General features: G+C 38.2%; 1 protein-coding gene across 11 annotated transcripts in view; it reads left to right on the top strand.

Annotated features, from left to right (window-relative positions):
- The window catches only part of CNTLN (centlein), a 275,778-nt gene that overhangs the window by 73,207 nt on the left and 182,294 nt on the right, over positions 1 to 20,277 (top strand). For 10 of the 11 annotated variants that reach the window (XM_039544616.1, XM_039544618.1, XM_039544614.1 and 7 more), the window contains 2 exons: positions 6,140 to 6,273; positions 19,461 to 19,623. In XM_039544616.1, the coding sequence (XP_039400550.1) occupies positions 6,140 to 6,273; positions 19,461 to 19,623 (297 nt within the window). Of the gene's footprint in view, positions 1 to 6,139; positions 6,274 to 18,810; positions 18,857 to 19,460; positions 19,624 to 20,277 lie in introns of those variants that run through there. The other variant, XM_039544623.1, reaches the window with a different exon arrangement.

Raw genomic sequence — 20,277 nt, 5'->3', positions numbered from 1 at the left:
TTTCAAAACTAACTTCTCCCAGGCACTTGCACTACATGTTATTTTCTTTAAATAACAAGTTATATATTCAAATCTACCAGTGGGGACTGACATTCATTTACATTCCTTCACTTAAGACCCACAGCTTTTTAAAAATTGATGTTACCAAGCAGGAAACTGACTTCAAATAATCATCCTAAAATGTAATCATTAAAAGATAAGATATTGGAGTCTGAGATAAAAGGTAATTCTTTAAAAACAGCTTTTAAAATCTTCTCATTACAGATTTTTTTCTCAATTACAATTTAATTTTATATCATTTAATTGTAGTGGACTTGATATTTGTTATTTTGTAATATGGTTTTAAGAACTTTTCAACTATAGTTTTGAATAAATTTCATCTTAGCCTCCAGAGGGCTCCACTCTTCGTGAAAGGTTTTTTCACTGCATATCATATTTAAAAAGTTACAGTCACTGTTTGATAAATGTGTTGATACTTTTTCATTTCATTCGGATGCTTCCTACAGAATGTCACACTGTGCTGAATTGTGTATTACTTCCAGTTTTTAATTCTTTACCAGTCTTTCTCATGAAAACTGGCATGTCTTTCTAAAATATTAATAGTCACAAACGCTAATATCAAATCATTTGTTAGTCTTTGTATGTGTATTTATATAAAGTTTATGTATTTTTGTATTATTTAGTCTAAGGTGCATTGAATACATGCATTTTTTTTTTTTTTATAAAATGCATCATCTGCTGGTATATTGTATGTCATAAACAGCACAACTTTGGCTTGCACAGAAATGTTGTTTAATCTTTTTGATGGCAATTTAGTGGTAATGAGGTGTAGAACATTGTAGGGTCCTTTGATCCCAGGGTGAGAGGGACATGGAATGCTGCAGAAGCAATCCACTGAACCCTGTGCTCTTTACTGACACCCATGGCTGTTTTAGGCATGGTACTGAAAAGCTTTCAGAGCATTTCATCCCTCATAAAACAGAAGATGAGTTATTGAAATCCAAGGCCCATGGTTGTCTGGAAGGTTTGTATCCATTATCAGGACTCTATGAAGGGCTTGGAGATCCTCAAAGGGGAAACTTCGCTGATGACTGTATGTATTAGAATGATTTAATTAATTTTCAGGTTGTCAGCTATGTTGTTGCAGCATCTCTGATAAATTGTTGCAAATACAGCTCTACCTCGATATAATGCTGCCCTCGGGAGCCAAAAAATCGTACTGCGTTATAGGTGAAACCGCGTTATATCGAACTTGCTTTGATCCGCCAGAGTGCGCAGCCCCGCCCCCTGGAGCGCTGCTTTACCGCGTTATATCCGAATTCGTGTTATATCGGGTCGCGTTATATTGAGGTAGAGGTGTAATTTAACTCCCCATAATTTCGCATTACACCAATGAAAAGAGTAAATTCAACATTCTTGGGTTGATTTTATGGCAGCTAAAGTATACCATAAAGAGAAGGAGGTTTGTTATAATGCTGTGAGCACAGGAGTAGGGGCAATCAACCCCAGCTCGAGCACTGACTGCCTCTGTAATGTTGGTCAAGACACTTTACCGCTCTGCTTCAATTTTCCTCATCTGTAAGGTGGGTATAGTAATAAGACTATTGTGAGGATTATTAGTTGATGTTTCTAAAGGGTTTTTTAGAGGAAAGATGTTGTATGTGCACCAAGTAGTGATAGCGTGCTTTAGTTCAGAAAAACCAAATATATTTAAACTTTTATTATGTATACATGGATTTAAGAAACTTTGTTTTACTAAAACAGTTACCTTACTAATGATTGTATTACTTATGCATAAATTAGCTATAAATATTTGCTTGACATTTTAATGGGTTCCAGTGTGAATTAATTTCTTCCTCTGTTCTGTTCTTTCTCCCATGTCCATTACCAGACATTTTCAGGAATATGTATTGGATGCCAGAATTGTTTTTATCAGGGTACTAATAAACAGGATGGGAAATAGTACCCTTACCCCAGAGGACAAATATGAGATTATCAACTTGTACGGTGTTGGTCTGAAAATGATCAGTTCTCCCAGTGTCACATGTCTCTTAAATGCTTTTAATAACAGTGTTTTTAAAATGGGGAGAAAAAGTAACAGGATTTGTTGTCGTCAGTGTGTTGATCTTAAGTGATTGTAAAAATGGCAACGTAGGGGTCCATATTCATTGTCTTTGAATGATTTCCATATAAAATCGGCTGTGTTTAGAAGTGAAATGTTGTTTTTTCTAAACGCCGGCTATGCTACTGAATCTGGTATCTGGGAGTCAAGATGTGATCTCTTTGGCTTGTGCATTAGCACTGGTAAAAAAGATCATTGTTAATAATTTTGTTAACAAGGGATCCAGAAACAGTCCAGCTCGCTCTCCTTTTGAATCCAATTGTTCGGCACCCAGATGGAGAGTAGGATTAAAACTAATAAATATAAAACATTCTTAAACTTTACTTTTAAAATCTCTTTTGTAGATATTAAATATTTTAGTTCGAAATATCCTAGGCCCTTTGAAGGATAGAAGTGACTACTATTTCTCTTGTTTAGGTAGGTGGGTCTCTCCCCTTTCAGTGGGATAAAGCACCAGTTTCTAGCCCTGGAGGGCTTAAAATATCAGGCTTCAAGCAATAACATTTGTATGTATACAAAAGCTGTCAGTGTTGTCTGGCTATACCGAAAGAAGGATAGGAGACACTTGATATGGTTTTAATCAGGCTGCAATTTCATTATTAGATGTCTGGGACTACCCGGCAGACAAAATGTACAGTACAGATAACCCCATGTTCATTCAATAACCACCCGGAGGGGCTTCCGCCAGCCCCATCCAGGTCCCCCCAGCCAACCCATTGCTGCGACCTTACCATCCCCCATCCACCCCAAACAAGGATTAAGGTGGGCTATAAGAAAGGAGGTTGGGTCTCTGTTGTACCAGCATTGGAGCACCAAACTCCCCCTTTCTGCTCCTGTAATCATCACCTCCTTTTTAAGTCCTTTATCAAACAGTTTATCTGATCACTGTATACCTTCCCTATTGAATGCCTGCACTGGACATCCACTCCACACTTACATAATGTGTTGCAACATATAGTCTAATTCACTTCACTCCTCACCATAACAGAGCCCTCTCTGAACTTGCTGTAGGGAAGGCAAATTAAAAAAAAACTCACTTCACCTACACCAATCTGGTGATGAGGGGAAAATTCCTTCCCAGCCTGCCTAAAAAGGAGCAGCTAGCGTAATGCCCACAACAGGTCCTGACCAAACCTGGTATTTTGCCGCCTCAAGGGGAAGGAGGGTGGGTGCTGCTTCGCCTGCACTGGTGAAAAGGGGCTTCTCCCTCCCAGGCCTGCCCCTTTTCAACTCCTCAGCCCTTCCAGTCCCAGAGGATGAGTTGGTGCCCCTTTTGCAGCAGCTTCTGAGTCTCTTTCCCCTCAACCTGAAAAGTACTGTACCCTGTCCCTCGGCAAGCTGGATAACTCCCCCCACCTGCTTAAAGGTGTGGTGCGGTCAATTTTGAAGGTAAAATTTCACATTTACTAGGAGAAGCAAGAAACGCTACTGGGATAGGTTTTTAAAAAAAATATTATTATTATTATTATTATTATTATTGTGTCAGCCATTTGAAGCTGTGTAGACATTTGGAATATTTCAGTAAGTTCCACTGAAATAGATTAGTGGGCAGAGGGCAAGTAATGTGGTCAAAAGTGAGTGATAAATACAAGGTGGATTGATTTAAATCAAAGCAATTTTAATCACTGATTTTAATCATGATTTAAATCAGCAAGATGAAAACTTTGATTTCAAATAATTGATTTTAACCTTGTATTGTATTTGTACTTCAGTTATTTTCTATTTGGTTGGTAACCATTAAAATATGTTGATTTACAACTAAATATAGCTTTTACACTAAATGGTGCTTCCTTTTTGCTAACCAGGAGGATATACTAACTATAAACATTTATTTAAGCTATTTATATAGATTAACTTGCATTTATTTGGAGTCTTAATTTTTACATTGTTTTAGAAAATGGTGAATGATGCATTTCTTATTTACTAGATGATTAATTTTTATTGACGATTTGTATCAAGCTGTATTTGGATGGAAATTCAAATTCAATAAAAAATGTGCAAAAACAGCATTTAATTTTTTTAAATTAAATTAAACTGTCTTAAATGTGCTGGAAATATAAGGAATAAAAAGTGTATCAAAGTATGTTTTGTATTTAAAAATATTATCTGTAGTTAGTGATTTGAATTGATTATTTTTGGTCTTTCTAGATTTTAGATCTCTTTCTAGCAGATCTCGTCCTCTCGCACCTAGCTTTTATACCTGCATTGGAAGAGGAAAACAAATTTTCCTGGCCCTCCCTCACCGCCACCCCCACAACTCCCAACTGGTTTCTTAAATTTGAATGAACTAATCATTGAACTGAAGTAGTTCAATAAACTGAAGTGAACAAAATATTCTCTGCACCTGCAGAAGAGGCTATTTCTGTCAAAAGCTGGTCTGGCATTCAACGAAATCTGGTTCTGAGCGATTAGCCAATAACTTCCACTAGTTCAGTGGTTAGACTTTCTTAAAATTTGGTAGCACATATGTACTACATAATACTTTGTACTACATAATATTTTGTATTTAATTTAAATGATTTTAATATATATTTTAATATATTATTATAAGTTTAGACCTTAAGATAAGTTGTCAATTTCAAATTTGATTAAATAGGTTTATTCTTAAAAAAATCTGTATTTAATTTAAACAGAAAAACCGATATAAATAAAAAATCTGATTTAATTTTTTTTAAATAATCGATTTTTATCCATCCCGTTTATCAACCACATTTATCATATACCTTTCCAGTTTATCACATATGCCTTTATAAATCTTGTTTGTGTACAGCATAGACATAATTCTCACTTGTGCTAAGGCCTTTTACACTGCTCTGGTAGAATAAAGAGGTGTTGAAGTGGGCAGAAACAGCATCCTGATGAGAATTCTCCTGTGCAGGGGACATCCCTGGATAGAATAGAACTGATGTAAAGACGCTATATAGACTCTGCTCTCAGCCTCCAGGTGGATCAGGAGCATGGCCCTGCAATATGGGTGTTTTCTGTTTCCCAGGGCCCATTGTGGGCCATTGGAAGCCAAGCAAAAGTTAATGTACCCCTGAGGACTGTCTGACTTACACTGGGGACGGGGCAGGTTCCTGCACAGTCCTAGAATATGAGGAATGCAAAAGTGACTTAAAGCCACCTTTGTTCCCCTTCTCACCTCCATCTCTGTCCCAAGTCCAAATATGGAATAAATGAGAATCTGACCCTATACATGGCTGTGCATGGTCTCTGATTTACCTCTTGAGAGTGTAGGGCTACCACTTTTCCTGCTGGTAGCTTGGCTTCAGTCCCATTGGGAACAATGAAAGGCACTGGACATCTTTGTTAAGAACATTCTGTAGCTTCATATCTCCATTGAGATCAGGAGCGCCGCCAGCTTTTTTGCCGCCCTAGGTGGCGGAAGGTCCCGCCCCCGAAATGCCCCCCCCGACAGAGGCGGCGGAAGGTCGTGCCCCCGAAATACCGCCGACGACCGGGGTGGCCAAAGATCCGGCCACCGCGGTCGCCACCCTCCAGATGTTAGTGGCGGTCGCCTAATGGGTTGCGCCGGCCCTGATTGAGATAATGGGAAATGGTAGGTATTTTGACACAAGCCAATTCTCCATGAGTTTTTCTCAACTCTGTAGAACACAATGAGGAAAAAAAGTATGAAAAAAATTAAATGCCTTTAAAAATCAGTTTCCTGCAAACACTAAAATACTTTAATTATAATGTTATGGTTTTTGCATAATGTCACTACAGGACGCAGCTATGGTGGTTTGGGTGCTTTAGACACACATTTCCATACTTTATCATGTTTGGATTTCATTTAAATTTTGTGGGTGTCTGGTGCTTGGTTTTGGAATAATTAGAATCTTGCAGTAATGTTTTTACCCTGTCATAAGTTCTCTGATCCATTACTCCATCTTAACATTTTGTCAGAGAGAGAGAGAGAATGTATATATGTAGGGAGTAATTATATGTTCTTTGTAGTTTTTAACCCTAACTGGCTGCCGTGCTTTTTAATATATTGAAAAAATTAATTCTTTACAGAATTTGGAAACTGATTTAACAGAGGCAAGAAAACAAATGGAAGACTTGACCACCAAATGCAGTGACTTGTCATCACAAGTGGTTGTTAAACAGACTGAATTAACACAAAAGGATTGCGATGTGGCCAGAGTTAGGCAAGTATTTTATATCTCCATTTGCTAAATAAGCTAACAACTTGCAATTTTTTAAATGAAATTATTTGATGATTAGGAAGAAATATCTTGTTATCACAGCTACTTTTGCAAAACAATGTATTGTAATACCAGCCTATTTTGTAAGGTACAGACGTTATCTGGACATTTTTGGATGGTTAGTCTTGGAATCTACTATTTATGCAAACTATTTTTGTGCCTTTTGTGGTGATCAGTTTTTTTAAAGGAGGGATGGACATTATTAAAAATTACACTTCTGTAATTAGCATTGGGTCAGAGAGTTGTCAATCTCCACTGAAAGTTGCAAAGTACCAATATGATTAGTAACATAAGCAATTAATTTGAGAGGCTAAATGCCCTAAACCTACAAAAGTTTCAACCCTAACTTTAACTTTTTAATTAGAATCAAGTCTGACAGGTCAACAGGAGTCTATAGAAGCCTATGCTAAAGGTTTAAAATGCTGTGATTTAAGCTTTATCTGAGGTCTCACACATCTTTTTCTTAGGCTGAATCTGGAGGATTAGTGCTGCATATTTGAGATGTGTAGAAGAAATGAAAGATAGGCTGAATTATATGCAATGACTAGGTTATTAAAATCATCAAAATGACAGCAATGGCAGAAGACATCCAACAGGTTTAAGTGGATTGATGAGAAGTAGTCTATTCTTCTTCTCTTATTTACATAGTTCCATAGGAGGACACAGTGCTGTCTGGTAGAAGGGCTGCATTAGACGAATAGTATCCCTTGCCCAAAATAACTTACATTCCAGGAGCACTAGTTGGAATGGTGCAAATAAAAGAGATCAATACGATATATAGATAGCAGTCATTGCAGTTAGAATGCTGATTCTTCATAATTTTCAACCACTAATAATTTCACCATAGGGAATAAGTCTTTTGTCTTTAAAGAAAAATGAGAAACGTGATCTTTGTAATTTTTATGTAACTATATAATCTTCCTGGGATTGGTCTAGGACAAGGGTGGGCACACTATGGCCCGTGGGCCGCATCCGGCCCATCAGACCATTTAATCTGGCCCTTGAGCTCCCGTTGGGGAGCAGGGTCAGGGGAAGGGCTTGCCTTGCCCTGCTCTGCTCGTGCAGTGAGTCTACACGGCTCCCGGAAGAAGGGGCAGCCAGGGGGTTCCACACATTGCACCTGCCCCAAGAGCTGGCTCTGCAGCTCCCATTGGTTGGGAGCTGTGGGAGTGGCGCCTGCAGATTGAGCAGTGTGCAGAGCCGCCTGGCCGCGCCTCCACACGGCAGCCAGAAGGGGACATGCTGCTGCTTCCGAGAGCTGCTGGGGATAAGTGCTGCCCAGATCCTGCAGCTATGATCCTCCCTCCCTGCACCCCAACCACCTGTCCAAGTCCTGATCCCCCTCCTTTCCTCCAAACCTTTCCATCCCAGCCTGGAGCACGCTCCTGCACTCTAAACCCCTCATCCCCAGCCTGACCCCAGAGCCTGCACCCTCAGCCACAGCCCTCACAATCCCAACCCCCTACCCCAGCCCTGATCCCCCTCCTGCCCTCTAAACCGGCCCCAGCCCAGCCCAGCCCAGAGCACCTTTCGATCCCAGCCCAGAGCACCTTTCTGCACCCCAAACCCCTCATCCCTGGCCCCAGCCCAGGACTCACACTTCCAGTCAGAGCTTTCACCTCTTCCCGCATCCCAACACCGTGCCCCAGCCCAGAGCCCCCTCCCGCACCCTGAACTCATCATTTCTGGCCCCAACACAGAGCCCACACCCGCAGTTGGAGCCCTCACCCTCTCCTGTACCCTAACCCCCAATTTTGTGAGTATTCATGGCCTGCCATACTATTTTCCATACCAAGATGTGGCCCTCAGGCCAAAAAGTTTGCCCACCCCAGTCTAGGATCTCTATTGAAAAAGGTGTCCCTAGTTATTTTGATATTTAAAAGTCATAATTCAGGATCTCAGTGGTTAACAAAAATAGAAGAATGGTATGTAAACAAAAAAGATTTTAATAGCCTGATCTATGGAAAGACAAGCTGATGGAATTTGTAAACTTTATCAAAAGGCTGACAGACTTCAAAATTTTCCTGAATAGATTGTTGTTCTAAAACTATGCTTTTCTGTGGCCCAAGATATCTATGGTGTGAGGATACAGGGATGGGAAAGGACACTTTCAAAGCAGGTAATCAAAGCTGACAAAGTTATTATTACACATTGTCTGCGGGAATAGCATGTTACAAACTGAGTTGGCCGAGCCAGAGGACCTTAAAATCTCTTGACATACATTTTAGAATTTCCACTACAAATCAAGGCTTGCTAAACATAGACACTTGCTCATTTTGCAAGCTTTGCTAGGCCCACAGCTATAGTTGAAGCATCAAAGCATCACAGGTAAACTCTTATGAAACTTTGAATTTAAAAAAAGTTACTTTGCCACTCTGAAAAAGGTCACTGAACTTGAGTGAATGTTGAAAATAATCATCAGTATTTTAAGAAAAAAGTATATAAAGAAATTCTAAGCTGTGTTTACATGTATTTTCAAGTATTTTGTTTGTTCGTATGGAAAGGCAGAAATAAGGTCTCCCAAGCAACCTTAACTATGATACTGTCATTCCAAATTTATGAAACAAAATTGCACCCACTACTTTCACAGTATGAGTCACATTCCCCCACTTTCATATCTCTTTATCTCTAGGGATTTAAATAGACCCAATTGCCATAGGATCTAGGTGCTCAATCATCACATTACCACATCCCATCAGAATATAGTCAGTTGACCACAATATTTACACAACATATGCTCGCAAATGTTATGATTCTTAGTCATCTTTCTAGGTACATTATAAAATATGTTTTGCTTTTATGAGTGGTTTTCTGAAATGTTATAATTTGCCCAGATTTGTTTGTAAAAGAGCATTATTTGTTCTGTTTGGGGGTCACATTTCATGTTCCATATAGAAATTCTTTAAGGTTTTTTACTGCTGCATTTCATGATGCTGGGGGGTAATTCCCAGTTTAGACTTCTGTCTCAAATTAAGGCAGTTTTAAGCATTTTGGTTTTTGCTCGACTTCATTATGAGGTGTTCAGTAAAAATGATTGAACTTAAAGAAGGACCAGTTGGATGTGCATTTTGCATGCCTTGAGATGCATATGTATATACATCAATTCACAATTAAGTCTCTTCCTTTTCTCTGACTTGTCATAGAAAAGAGCTACACACTTGTGCTTGGCATTTCTACTGTGGCGCATGCACAAGTTCCAAATTTTTAGTATTACTTTAATGTTGCTTATTTTTATTCCTTATTTTTGTTTTTAAAGTAATAGCTCACATTCTCTCATTTTGTTTACATACTATCTTTTCTACTAGGTCTTTTTTTAGTATAGTATATGATCATGATATGGAAAAACTTATCTATTTTTAAACTTAATTAAAAGATCTACAGAGCATGGGAAGAAATAAAATGTATGCCATAATCAGGTACAAAAAGCATATTATCAGTCTGTTTGATAAAGAAATTTTAAATATATCAAACCTCCCACCACCAAAAAACCTTTCCATAGGCTATAGCCAATTCTTGCCTGTAGCATCTTTGAAGAGCTGGCATAACATATAGGGGGATATAATGGCGGGGGTGGAAAATGCAGTAGAAAACTGTAACCATTTATCAAGAGCTGCAGAGAAAAATAAAACCTAAGTAAGGAAAACAAATAGCTGAGTTGTAGTTTAAGCTAAAACCCAACAATAGAAATAAGAGGATGGAGTTTACTCTAGGAGAAGATCTAATGACAGAATCTGACCAGGCATGACACAAGCTATGGCTGCTGGCTTTCCACTCCAGGAAGCTGTTAGACTAGAAGCGTCATCTTGTCTCTGTGCTGGCTTTCATGACTGTTGCTGCTGTGGTCCAGAACCAGATGATAATCTTTACAACCTGAATAGAACAGTGTAGAATAAAGTACTCAGAGCCTGTTTAGTCAGAAAATGTTTGTGGTAACACAATTAAATACAATAACACAAAGTCTTCCATTATCACTATGCATATAACTAAACAACAGGGAAGTCGAGATGGAATAATCTCTTTTTAAAAACTTCCATGTGTTCTATGTCAGAAGAAAAAAGAACTATTGATGGTTTAAAAAATAAAATAAAATAAATATGTTCTAGTCACTCAAGGCCTCAGTGCCTTATTCTTCTGAAACAATGTTCATTTTTTACTGTCAGTAAAAATAGAAAATTCCTGTGTAGGCAGGAAAAAAAAATCTCCTCTCTTCCCCACAATCCAGTTCAGGATTTTCTAGGCTTAAAAGGACACACTTATTCCCTTAATTGCAAATCTCCTCTTCTTAGACACCAAAACAGAAGAACTGTCTAATCAAAATTAATCCCAAACATATTGCTTGGTAGAAAAAATACCAAGAGATATGGCTTCCTTCTTTCAGAACCTTAGGATGCACATGGTAGAGAGAGAGCTAAGAAAGATAATAGCAGATTCCCTTTTAATTGACAGGATGATATTCTGTCTGTATTTCATCTTGCCATAATTTTTCAAGTCAACTGGAGTAGAAGGACTTCATACGTCCAGGTGTACACACCCTGGTGCTCCATTTATTTTGAGTACCCAAATTCACGGTTTTTTTCCCTCCAAATCCTGCATTTTGCTAGTGAGAAATTTTTTCTTTCTTTGAACTATGCAATAATTCTGCCTTTGATCTCTGAGAGAACTTTTTTGTAATTAAATTTTCTCCTCCAGCATATTAAAAGTTACAAGGATTTTCAGAATCACCCAGCACTGTGCTCCCATTGACTCCAGTGGGAGCAGTGTTAGAGCAGCACTGAACATTTTTGAATATCCCACCCAGTATCAATTACTCAGTCTGAAGATCAATATTTATAATAAACTTCTGTACCAAATCCAATCTTTTGTTTGTTAAATATATTTTTTTAAAGATCTGTGGAAAGATAGTTCTCATGGGGATCCCTGCTGAATAACAGGTGATTTAGAGAAGCTGCCACCTGTCCTTGATGCACTGGCTTTAAAAGGTTCCTGTTTTAACTGGCAATTTTGGAAGATATCAGAATCACAAAGCACTGAAAGGGCAGAAATACTGTCAAAAGCAGGGTGGGCAGGAGCAGCTCTGAAATGCGTCTTCCTTGCCATTTGTTCATGATCATCTCCAGTGCAAGATCTCTGGGTCTCTTCAGAATGCACAATACTGTTTCTGTGTCCTAGAAGGCTTAAATCCTGTTATTGACCTTCAGAACATCATGATTCTTCTGCCCCAGGATTTTAGTGTTGAATTTCAGAGATCAGAGATCTTTTAAAGTTGTGCTGAGTCTCAGGATTTAGGCTTAAATGCTGTGCTGTTTGTTTAATTCAAAGTGATTCGTATCTCATGGATACACAGAGCTGTTAGCTCAAGAGATGGTAGTACTTTCTAACCCATCAATGGGCACCAAGTGCTATTGCAACACACCAAGCTTGTAATGCTCAGAATACATGAGTTTCATCATTGCTACTATACAGTCAGGGATTTTCAGCTCATTGGCTTTGGTATACACTCAAAGTTATTTCACAATGTGCTGAAAAGACTTAAGTGACAGTGCCTGACACTGTGGGTATCAGGTGGTGCAACGTAGAGACTTAGTAAATTACTTTAAGTCCCTCAGTATCTGGAGTAAAACATCGGAAGATGCAGCTCAGGCTCTGGCCATTATTGGGAAAATAAAACAAAACCAGCAAATGTCAACAAAGATGATGGATCTGATGAGTATACCGCAACCTCGATATAACGCCACCAGGTATAACATGAATTTGGATATAATGCGGTAAAGCAGTGCTCTGGAGGGGCGGGGCTGCGCACTCCAGTGGATCAAAGCAAGTTCAATATAACACGGCTTCACCTATAATGCGGTAAGATTTTTAGTTCCCAAGGACAGCGTTATATTGAGGTAGAGGTGTATTTGTAATTGGCATGTCCAGCTTTTTGATTGACAGCAGCTGCTCATTTTACTTTAAATCTCTGGGAAGCCACATGTTAGCTTGCAACAGTTAGTATGTACAGGGCAACATGTGTTTAACATTTTTTGGTATGGTTGGGATAAATCTTTAATTCATATTCAATTCAGACATAAATACTAGCATTTTTCCAGAATTCATATTAATCAAATAAATGAACCCACACATTAAATAGCACTATGGTGAATCTTAAATACCTAAAATGGCTGTTGCCAGGAGGGGCTGGCCATTTTAATTCTCCTGGCATGGTTCCCTCAGATTAACCCCTTCCCAGTCCTTGTTGTCCAAATAAATATTTCACTATGTCCATGGAGTTTGTTAGCCAGCCCTTTTCCTCTGTTACCAGAATTCCCACCCACCTTCCATGCTTTTTTAGTGGCTATGTCATCTGTGCCACCCTAAAAATGAGTGGTTATCAGTATTCAGTAAATATTAATAACACCCTATTCAATATTATTTGACTTTTAAAAATATGTTCTTCCTATCTCCTCGTCTTTAGTAACATGTTGTGTGTGTGTGTGTGTGTGTGTGATTTTATATAAAATATCACTTGAGTGTATGCTTAAATCCATCTCTCTAAAGGGAAGCAATTAAGCATATGCTAAGTGCTTTCCTGAATAACTGTACTGTCCTGAATCGGGAGCCAAGAGAGAACTGGTATGCAACTTGTTATCCTCTTGCTTAATCTCTTATTAAAGAAGGCACTGATTTCTCTGAAATCCAGGAAGCTGTGTTATAAGTATGGTAGTTACTATAAAACACAACATTTTTGAGAAACTATCGTGTGGTAACTGTTTGTAGATGTTGACACTCTCATGGTGACCACTTTAATGATGATTTAAGTAGTAGAAATGCCCCCTTCTCTACCCCCCGCCCTCCCAAACCAAAACCCTCATATACTACATGAGAACACTTAATTTTCCCGAGGAAATCCTGGTAGCTTTATTGTTCATTTTAAATAAGATTTTTTTTCTGTAAGAATTCAGTGCACATTCAATGCATAAGAAAATGACTGAACAATCTAATTGCGAGTATCAGCCACTTCCAGCAATAGTCAGACTGTACTAGGAAAATAAATGAATATAGAAAAGTAAATTAATTCCAGTGAAGAAACTTGAAGAATCATTGAAGAAGAAGGCCTGTTCCAAGGCTCAGTCCAAAGGAACACTGCCTTGGATGGCAAGCAGCAAATGTTACGGTTTTGGTCTAGAATCCTGTTTAGTTTCCCTCTGTGTCCCTCTGCAACCCTTTCATACATAAGGCTCTTACTACCTGGACTGCTGTTCCTGACTGAGCTGAAACACAAAGCAGAAAATGAGCGAAGAAAGACATCAGAGAGAAAAATGATACTCCCCCACCCTCCTCAAAAAAAGAGTAAAAGGAGGAAAGGGTTGAGGCAAAGACTGGGAAATAAGAAATGGAGAGAAGGAAAAATAGGGCAGAAATGAGGCCTGAATGCTGGCAACCCACACTGTGATCTTTTTTCTATTACAATTATGTGGGATGCCCAAAATATGCATTTCAGTATCCCAGTATAGTACAATACACGACAACAATTTGTAGCACTCTCTCTGATATATCTTGCAAATATTTTAGGATCTAGGGAGAAAACTACATTTAAAAAGTAAATTTTGTCGACAAATTCACCCTGTCTAGTCGTTTCTAGAAATTGCCTTGCACCGTTGGCACTTGGCCGACATTTATCCCACTTCCACTTCTTCATATCCTGGAGATGTGCTGCATTTACACTTCTGTCTCTTTACATTCAAATGGTTACAAAACTATGGTTGTAACCTACTAAATTACAGTACTTGCTTGCAACTTGGTCAACTTTGCTCAGGCTCTTTGTTCTAGCGTTGTCATTTAGACATTTACTTCTGTGGGATTATCCTCAAGATCTATAGATACATCTAATATGAAGTTAAAATTCTGAGCTTTGAGAGATCAGCCTTTCATACTCTCAGCTCCATTAAAACTGCTAGATTTTGAAAGATATCCTGTGATCAGCTGCAGTATCCTGCTGTTTGGTTGCTCTACCTCTTCTTACAATGTAATCACTATGCTTTCTATGAAAGTTTGCTCGGCAGGGGAAGGCTTTGACTTTAGCAGCAGTGTGAATGAACAGTAGCAGATGCATGACCTAAAACTCCTGCTGCTGATTTTTTTTAAGTTCCCCCAGTCCAGTGAAGGCCCCCCGCCCACGCGCAAACTACTAGAGATTTAGAGCAAGGAGAAGGGTGCAGTATCCAATTTTGGGCATAGTTACACTAATGTAAATTTGGAGCAACTTCATTGACTTCAATCTAGTTATTTCAGTTTTACACCATTATAACTGACAATTGAATTTAACTCCAGGAAAGAAACACTTCATAAAATAGAAAATAATCTTAACTCCTGTGAAACTATCAAAACCAAATTAAATCAGGCAAGGAGCTCTTTAGAGTTTAGATAAAGTTTGAATAAAAATTATGGATTGGGTGAACCAAATATTACAGTTGACAAATAGCTTAAACATAAGTGATATCTGATTTGGACAGTTCTTGACTCAATATTTGATTTACCCATCTCATGGCAATCTCCCCTTTTCTGACCCCTTCTAAGATCTGGAAGATCAAACTGGCTTCTTCTCTGTCCCAACCCCAAACTGAATGAGATTCTATTTTCTAGATTCCCCACCTGGGTTTATGTAAAATATACCCACTGGCTTGGTAATTTAATAGGTTCCAAACTGTGACCTCTGCCCTTTCCTTTCCCATAAAAGCTGTCTTTATGTTGGCTCACGGGCCTTTGTTGTATATGGTATGATTTTTAATTCTTTTGTGTGGTTTTTGATAATAGTTTTCCATCAACTCAGTGTACTTAATTCCTAGATTCATTTAATGTATCCTCTATTAATATGGTTTATCTATATTATAGAGTGTTTGGACAATTTATACAGTAGACTCAATTTATCATATTAAAGTCTGTTTCTGATTGAGATTTTCTTTTCCATTTTCATTCATAGTTTTTCTGCCATGTGCAGTGATATATTAATTCTCTCAGATGGTTTACAAAGTAATAGTTTTGAATGCTTAGTAAGGTCATTCCTTCATTAAATATTGGTTTAATTTCTATATTTGTGTTTATTCTGGAATGCTTGTCACAGATGAATTTATTTTGAAAATCTTTTAATTGCTTTGTCTGTGTCCTTTTTTAGAGATTTTTCAAAAATGGATATCTTATTTTGGACAGGTTATTTTTCTGGACACCTCTTATCTTTCCAAAGTAGAGAATAAAATGTGTTGTCCCAAATAGAATTATAGAACTGGAAGGGACCTCGAGCGTTCATCTAGTCCAGTCCCCTGCACTCATGGCAGGACTAAGTATTATTTAGACCATCCCTGACAAATGTTTGTCTAACCTGTTCTTAAGAAACTCCAATGATGGAGATTCCACAACCTCCCTAAACAATTTATTCCAATGCTTAACCACCCTGACAGTTAGGAAAGTTTTTCCTAACGTCCAACCTAAATGTCCCTTGCTGCAATTTAAGCCCATTGTTTCTTGTCCTATCGTCAGCAGTTAGAAGAACAATTTTTCCCTCCTCCTTGTAACAACTTTTTATGAACTTGAAAACTGTTATGTCCCCTCTCAGTCTTCTCTTTTCCAGACTAAACAAACCCAGTTTTTTCAATCTTCCCTAACAGGACATGTTTCTAGACCTTTAATCATTTTTGTTGCTTTTCTCTGGACTTTCTCCAATGTAGCCACATCTTTCCTGAAATGTGGTGCCCAGAACTGGACACAATACTCCAGTTGAGGCTAATCAGCAAGGAGTAGAGTGGAAGAACTACTTCTCGTGTCTTGCTTACAACACTCCTGCTAACACATCTCAGAATGATGTTTGCTTTTTGTGCCACAGTGTTACACTGTTGACTCCTGTTTAGCTTGTGGTCCACTATGTCCCTCAGATCTCTTTCCATAGTACTCCTTTCTAGGCAGTCATTTCCCATTTTGTATGTGTGCAACTGATTGTTCCTTCCTAAGCGGAGTACTTTCCATTTGTCCATTTGAATTTCATCCTATTTACTTCAGACCATTTCTCCAGTTTGTCCAGATCATTTTGAATTATAATCCTATTCTCCAAAGCACTTGCAACCCCTCCCAGTTTGGTATTGTCTGCAAACTTTATAAGTGTACTTTCTATACCATTATCTAAATCATTGATGAAGATATTGAACATAACTGGACCCAGAACTGATCCCTGCAGGGCCCCACTCATTATATCCTTTCAGCATGACTGTGACCCACTGATAACGACTCTCTGTGAACTGTTTTCCAACCAGTTATGCACCGACCTTATAGTAGCTCCATCTAGGTTGATTTCCCTAGTTTGTTTATGAGAAGGTCATGCGAGACAGTATCAAAAGCTTTACTAAAGTCAAGATATACCACGTCTACCATTTCCCCCCACTCACAACTCGTTACCCTATCAAAGAAAGCTATGAGGGTGGTTTGACACGATTTGTTCTTGACAAATCCATGCTGACTTTACTTATCACCTTATTATCTTCTAGGTGTTTGCAAACTGATTGCTTAATTATTTGCTCTATTATCTTTCCTGGTACAGAAGTTAAGCTGACTGGTCTGTAATTCCCCAGGTTGTCCTTATTTCCCTTTTTATAGATGGACACTATATTTGCCCTTTTCCAGTCATCAGGAATCTCTCCCGTCTTCCATGACTTTTCAAAGATAATCGCCAATGGCTCAGATAGCTCCTCAGTCAGCTCCTTGAGTATTCTCGGATGCATTTCATTAGGCCCTGGTGACGTGAAGAGACCTAACTTATCTACGTAATTTTTAACTTGTTCGTTCCCTATTTTAGCCTCTGATCCTACCTCATTTTCACTGGTATTCACTATGTTAGATGTCCAATCACCACCAATCTTCTGAGTGAAAATAAAAAATTGTCTCCAATACATTCCAAGAACTTTTTGGATAATCTGTTCCCCTGATGTGTTATTTTCCCAACATAGTCTGGGTAGTTGAAGTCCCCCATTACCACCAAGTCCTGTGCTTTGGATGATTTTGTTAGCTGTTTAAAAAAAGCCTCATCAACCTCTTTTTCCTAGTTAGGTGGTCTGTAGTAGACCCCTAGCATGACATCTCCCTTGTTTTTTATCCTTTTTATCCTTACCCAGAGACTTTCAACAAGTCTGTCTCCTATTCCTATCTCAACCTCAGTCCAAGTATATACATTTTTAATATATAAGGCAACACCACCTCCCTTTTTTCCCTGCCTCTCCTTCATGAGCAAACTGACCCTTCTATACCAATATTCCAGTCATGCGTATTATCCCACCAAGTCTCCATAATGCCAACTGTGTCAGAGCTGTGTTTATTTAATAGCATTTCAAGTTCTTCCTGCTTATTCCTCATACTTCTCGCATTAGGATACAGACATCTAAGATACTGATTTGATCTCCTCCCCACCCCCAGTTCTGTCTTGTCTCTCCCTTATCCCTGGTATAACAGCCCATGCTCACCTCAAATTCCGACTCTTCTCCCAGGTCTCCATGTTTTTGACTTACCGGTGGGCTTTGGTCACCTGCCCCCTTCGAACCCAGTTTAAAGCTGCCCTGACTAGGTTAGCCAGTCTGTAGCCAAATATGCTCTTCCCCTTCCTCGATAGATGGACCCCATCTCTGCTTAGCATAAATAATGGTAAATAATTAGGCCTCTCTTTTTAAAGTCAATGGGACTTAAATACATGCTTAAAGTTAAACTTGTGCTTAAGTGCTTTCCTGAATTGAGCCCCATTACAAGCTTCTTTGACCATATTCCTTTCTTAACGTTATGTTCTAGGACTGTTGTATTGGTATCATTTGTCTTAATTTTTCTGTAAATACCCTGATACTACTGCTTCAGGGACAAATGCTAAATGAAATGGTGTGAGAAGAAATACAATTAAAATGAGAAACTATAAATGTATCTTGTAGTTAGACATCTGCAATTAATGCATCACTCCTGTGACATAGGTGTAATACACCTAGGGCAACACCAGTTGGTTCCCTGGGACAGAACGAATCTGTCCCCGGTGACATTCTTTTTATCTCCTCCAGCTTTTATTTGTTACAAATGTATTAACCTGTCCAACCTATCTCCACAAATCAGATTTTTAAGTCTACTTAACACCCTTTTCATGATTGCTTTCTAATAGCTGTCTGTAAGTTATTACAGACAGAATCTTTCATTCCATCAAGGCATTTTATAAACTCCTTTAAACAGTGTTATTTGTTTACCTTCAAATAGTTTTTTTCTCACTGGTACAATGCTCTCTTTAAAGAAAGTTCTTTGAATTGCACTAGTTTGGTCTCTGCCATTCTTCAGAGAAAGTGCTGAAAAAGTGCCTATATCGGTATTAATAATTAGTTTTTAATGCACTGCTTTTCATCTGTAGATCTCAAAGCACTTTGCACAAATGTCATGATTCCCATTTTACAGATGTTAAGCTGAGACACAGAGAGGTTAAGTGCTTTGCCTAAGGTCCAAAGAAAACCCTATGAAGAAACATGGAAGAAAGTTAATGAGGGTAATAGGCACTGAAACTGAATTTAACTCTAACAATAGTTTGAAGTGTGCTTGTTAATTAACAGAGAATTATGCTTGCTATAATATACAAAGAAGAAGCCAAGTTTTGCAGTGTGCATACCATTGAACTCTATTACAGATTATATTATGGAAAGCAATTTAGCGTGACAAAGAACACTTTTGAACTGAAGCAATAATACAAAGATTAGACTAACTGTGTGGTTCTAGGTAGCCTATTAAAGTAAATGTCTACTGCAGAGGTCAGTTGTACATTTTTACTCTTGGTACTAAAGAATTAACTACATGTTGATCAGAAAGCTGCCAATGCTGTAACTGGAAGTCCAGTTATTTTATAGCAGTCATGCCATTAAAGGCCAATTGATAGATGTTCTGCTTTGGAAAGTTAAGTGTTGTATAGATATTTTACAGGAGTGTATGATAAATATTAAATATTGTGTATATAATTTCTAGTGTTTTGAAGGAAATTGACACGTAAAATAAATGAAAGTAGAAAGCTCATGATATAAAATAAAATTAGCTGAACACAAGTGTCTAACTATTGTTCTTCTAGTCATGCTTTCCTGTTTATTGCTTGCTTTGCACAGGAAGGAGTTGCAGGAGCTGCAGAATCTTTACAAACAAAACACAGAACATACAGCACAGCAGGCAGAGCTGATCCAGCAGCTTCAGGCTCTCAATATGGATACGCAAAAAGTACTGAAAAATCAGGAAGATGCTCACACAGCTGAAACTATATCATATCAAAAAGTATGCTGCTTTTTTCTATCACAAAAGTATAAATTGAAACCTACTTGTGAGTACTGCTCATAACTATCAATATGCAGCATCTTGGATAATAGAGTATCCCTGTTTAAAGCACCATGTGGTACTGCATGCTTGTATTGGTGCTACTTTGTGATGAAATGAAAATGTGGAATGTGGAGTAGAAGGTTCTTTTGGGCCAAGTTAGACCTACTGAAGGCCCATTGCTTCGATAAGGACTGCATGCTCCAGCACTAAACTAGAATTTAGTGATACCTAGGAAAAAGTCCTGATGGATTGCAAAGCATAACAGCCAATTTTTACAGTTTGCTTTGCCTATCTTTGTTTCTCTTCCTCTCCCATTCATGGGAAGTGGAGGTTTAAGTTTATAACACCTATTATTAGTTGATTAGTTGGAGAATTCATGTGTAAATTTGATACTGTTGTCAATCTCAAACAATTTTTTTTGCCAAAGTGACACAATTTGAAAACCTATTGCAGAAAAATCCTCTGCAAAACTGTATATATAATATATAACATGATTTCGTAGCTTTGGTAAGTACTATGAATGTTGACAGCCACTCAAAGAAATTTCTCTGATAGGTACCATCTTGAATTTAAAGCTTTGTGAAGCTTATTGTAAAGTTGTGAAGCTGAGAA

This window comes from Mauremys reevesii, linkage group 6 (assembly GCF_016161935.1).
Source record: "Mauremys reevesii isolate NIE-2019 linkage group 6, ASM1616193v1, whole genome shotgun sequence".
In the NCBI taxonomy this organism is placed as follows: Eukaryota; Metazoa; Chordata; order Testudines; family Geoemydidae; genus Mauremys; species Mauremys reevesii.
Note: the sequence above shows the minus strand (reverse complement) of the source record. Positions and strands in the feature narration are given on the sequence as shown.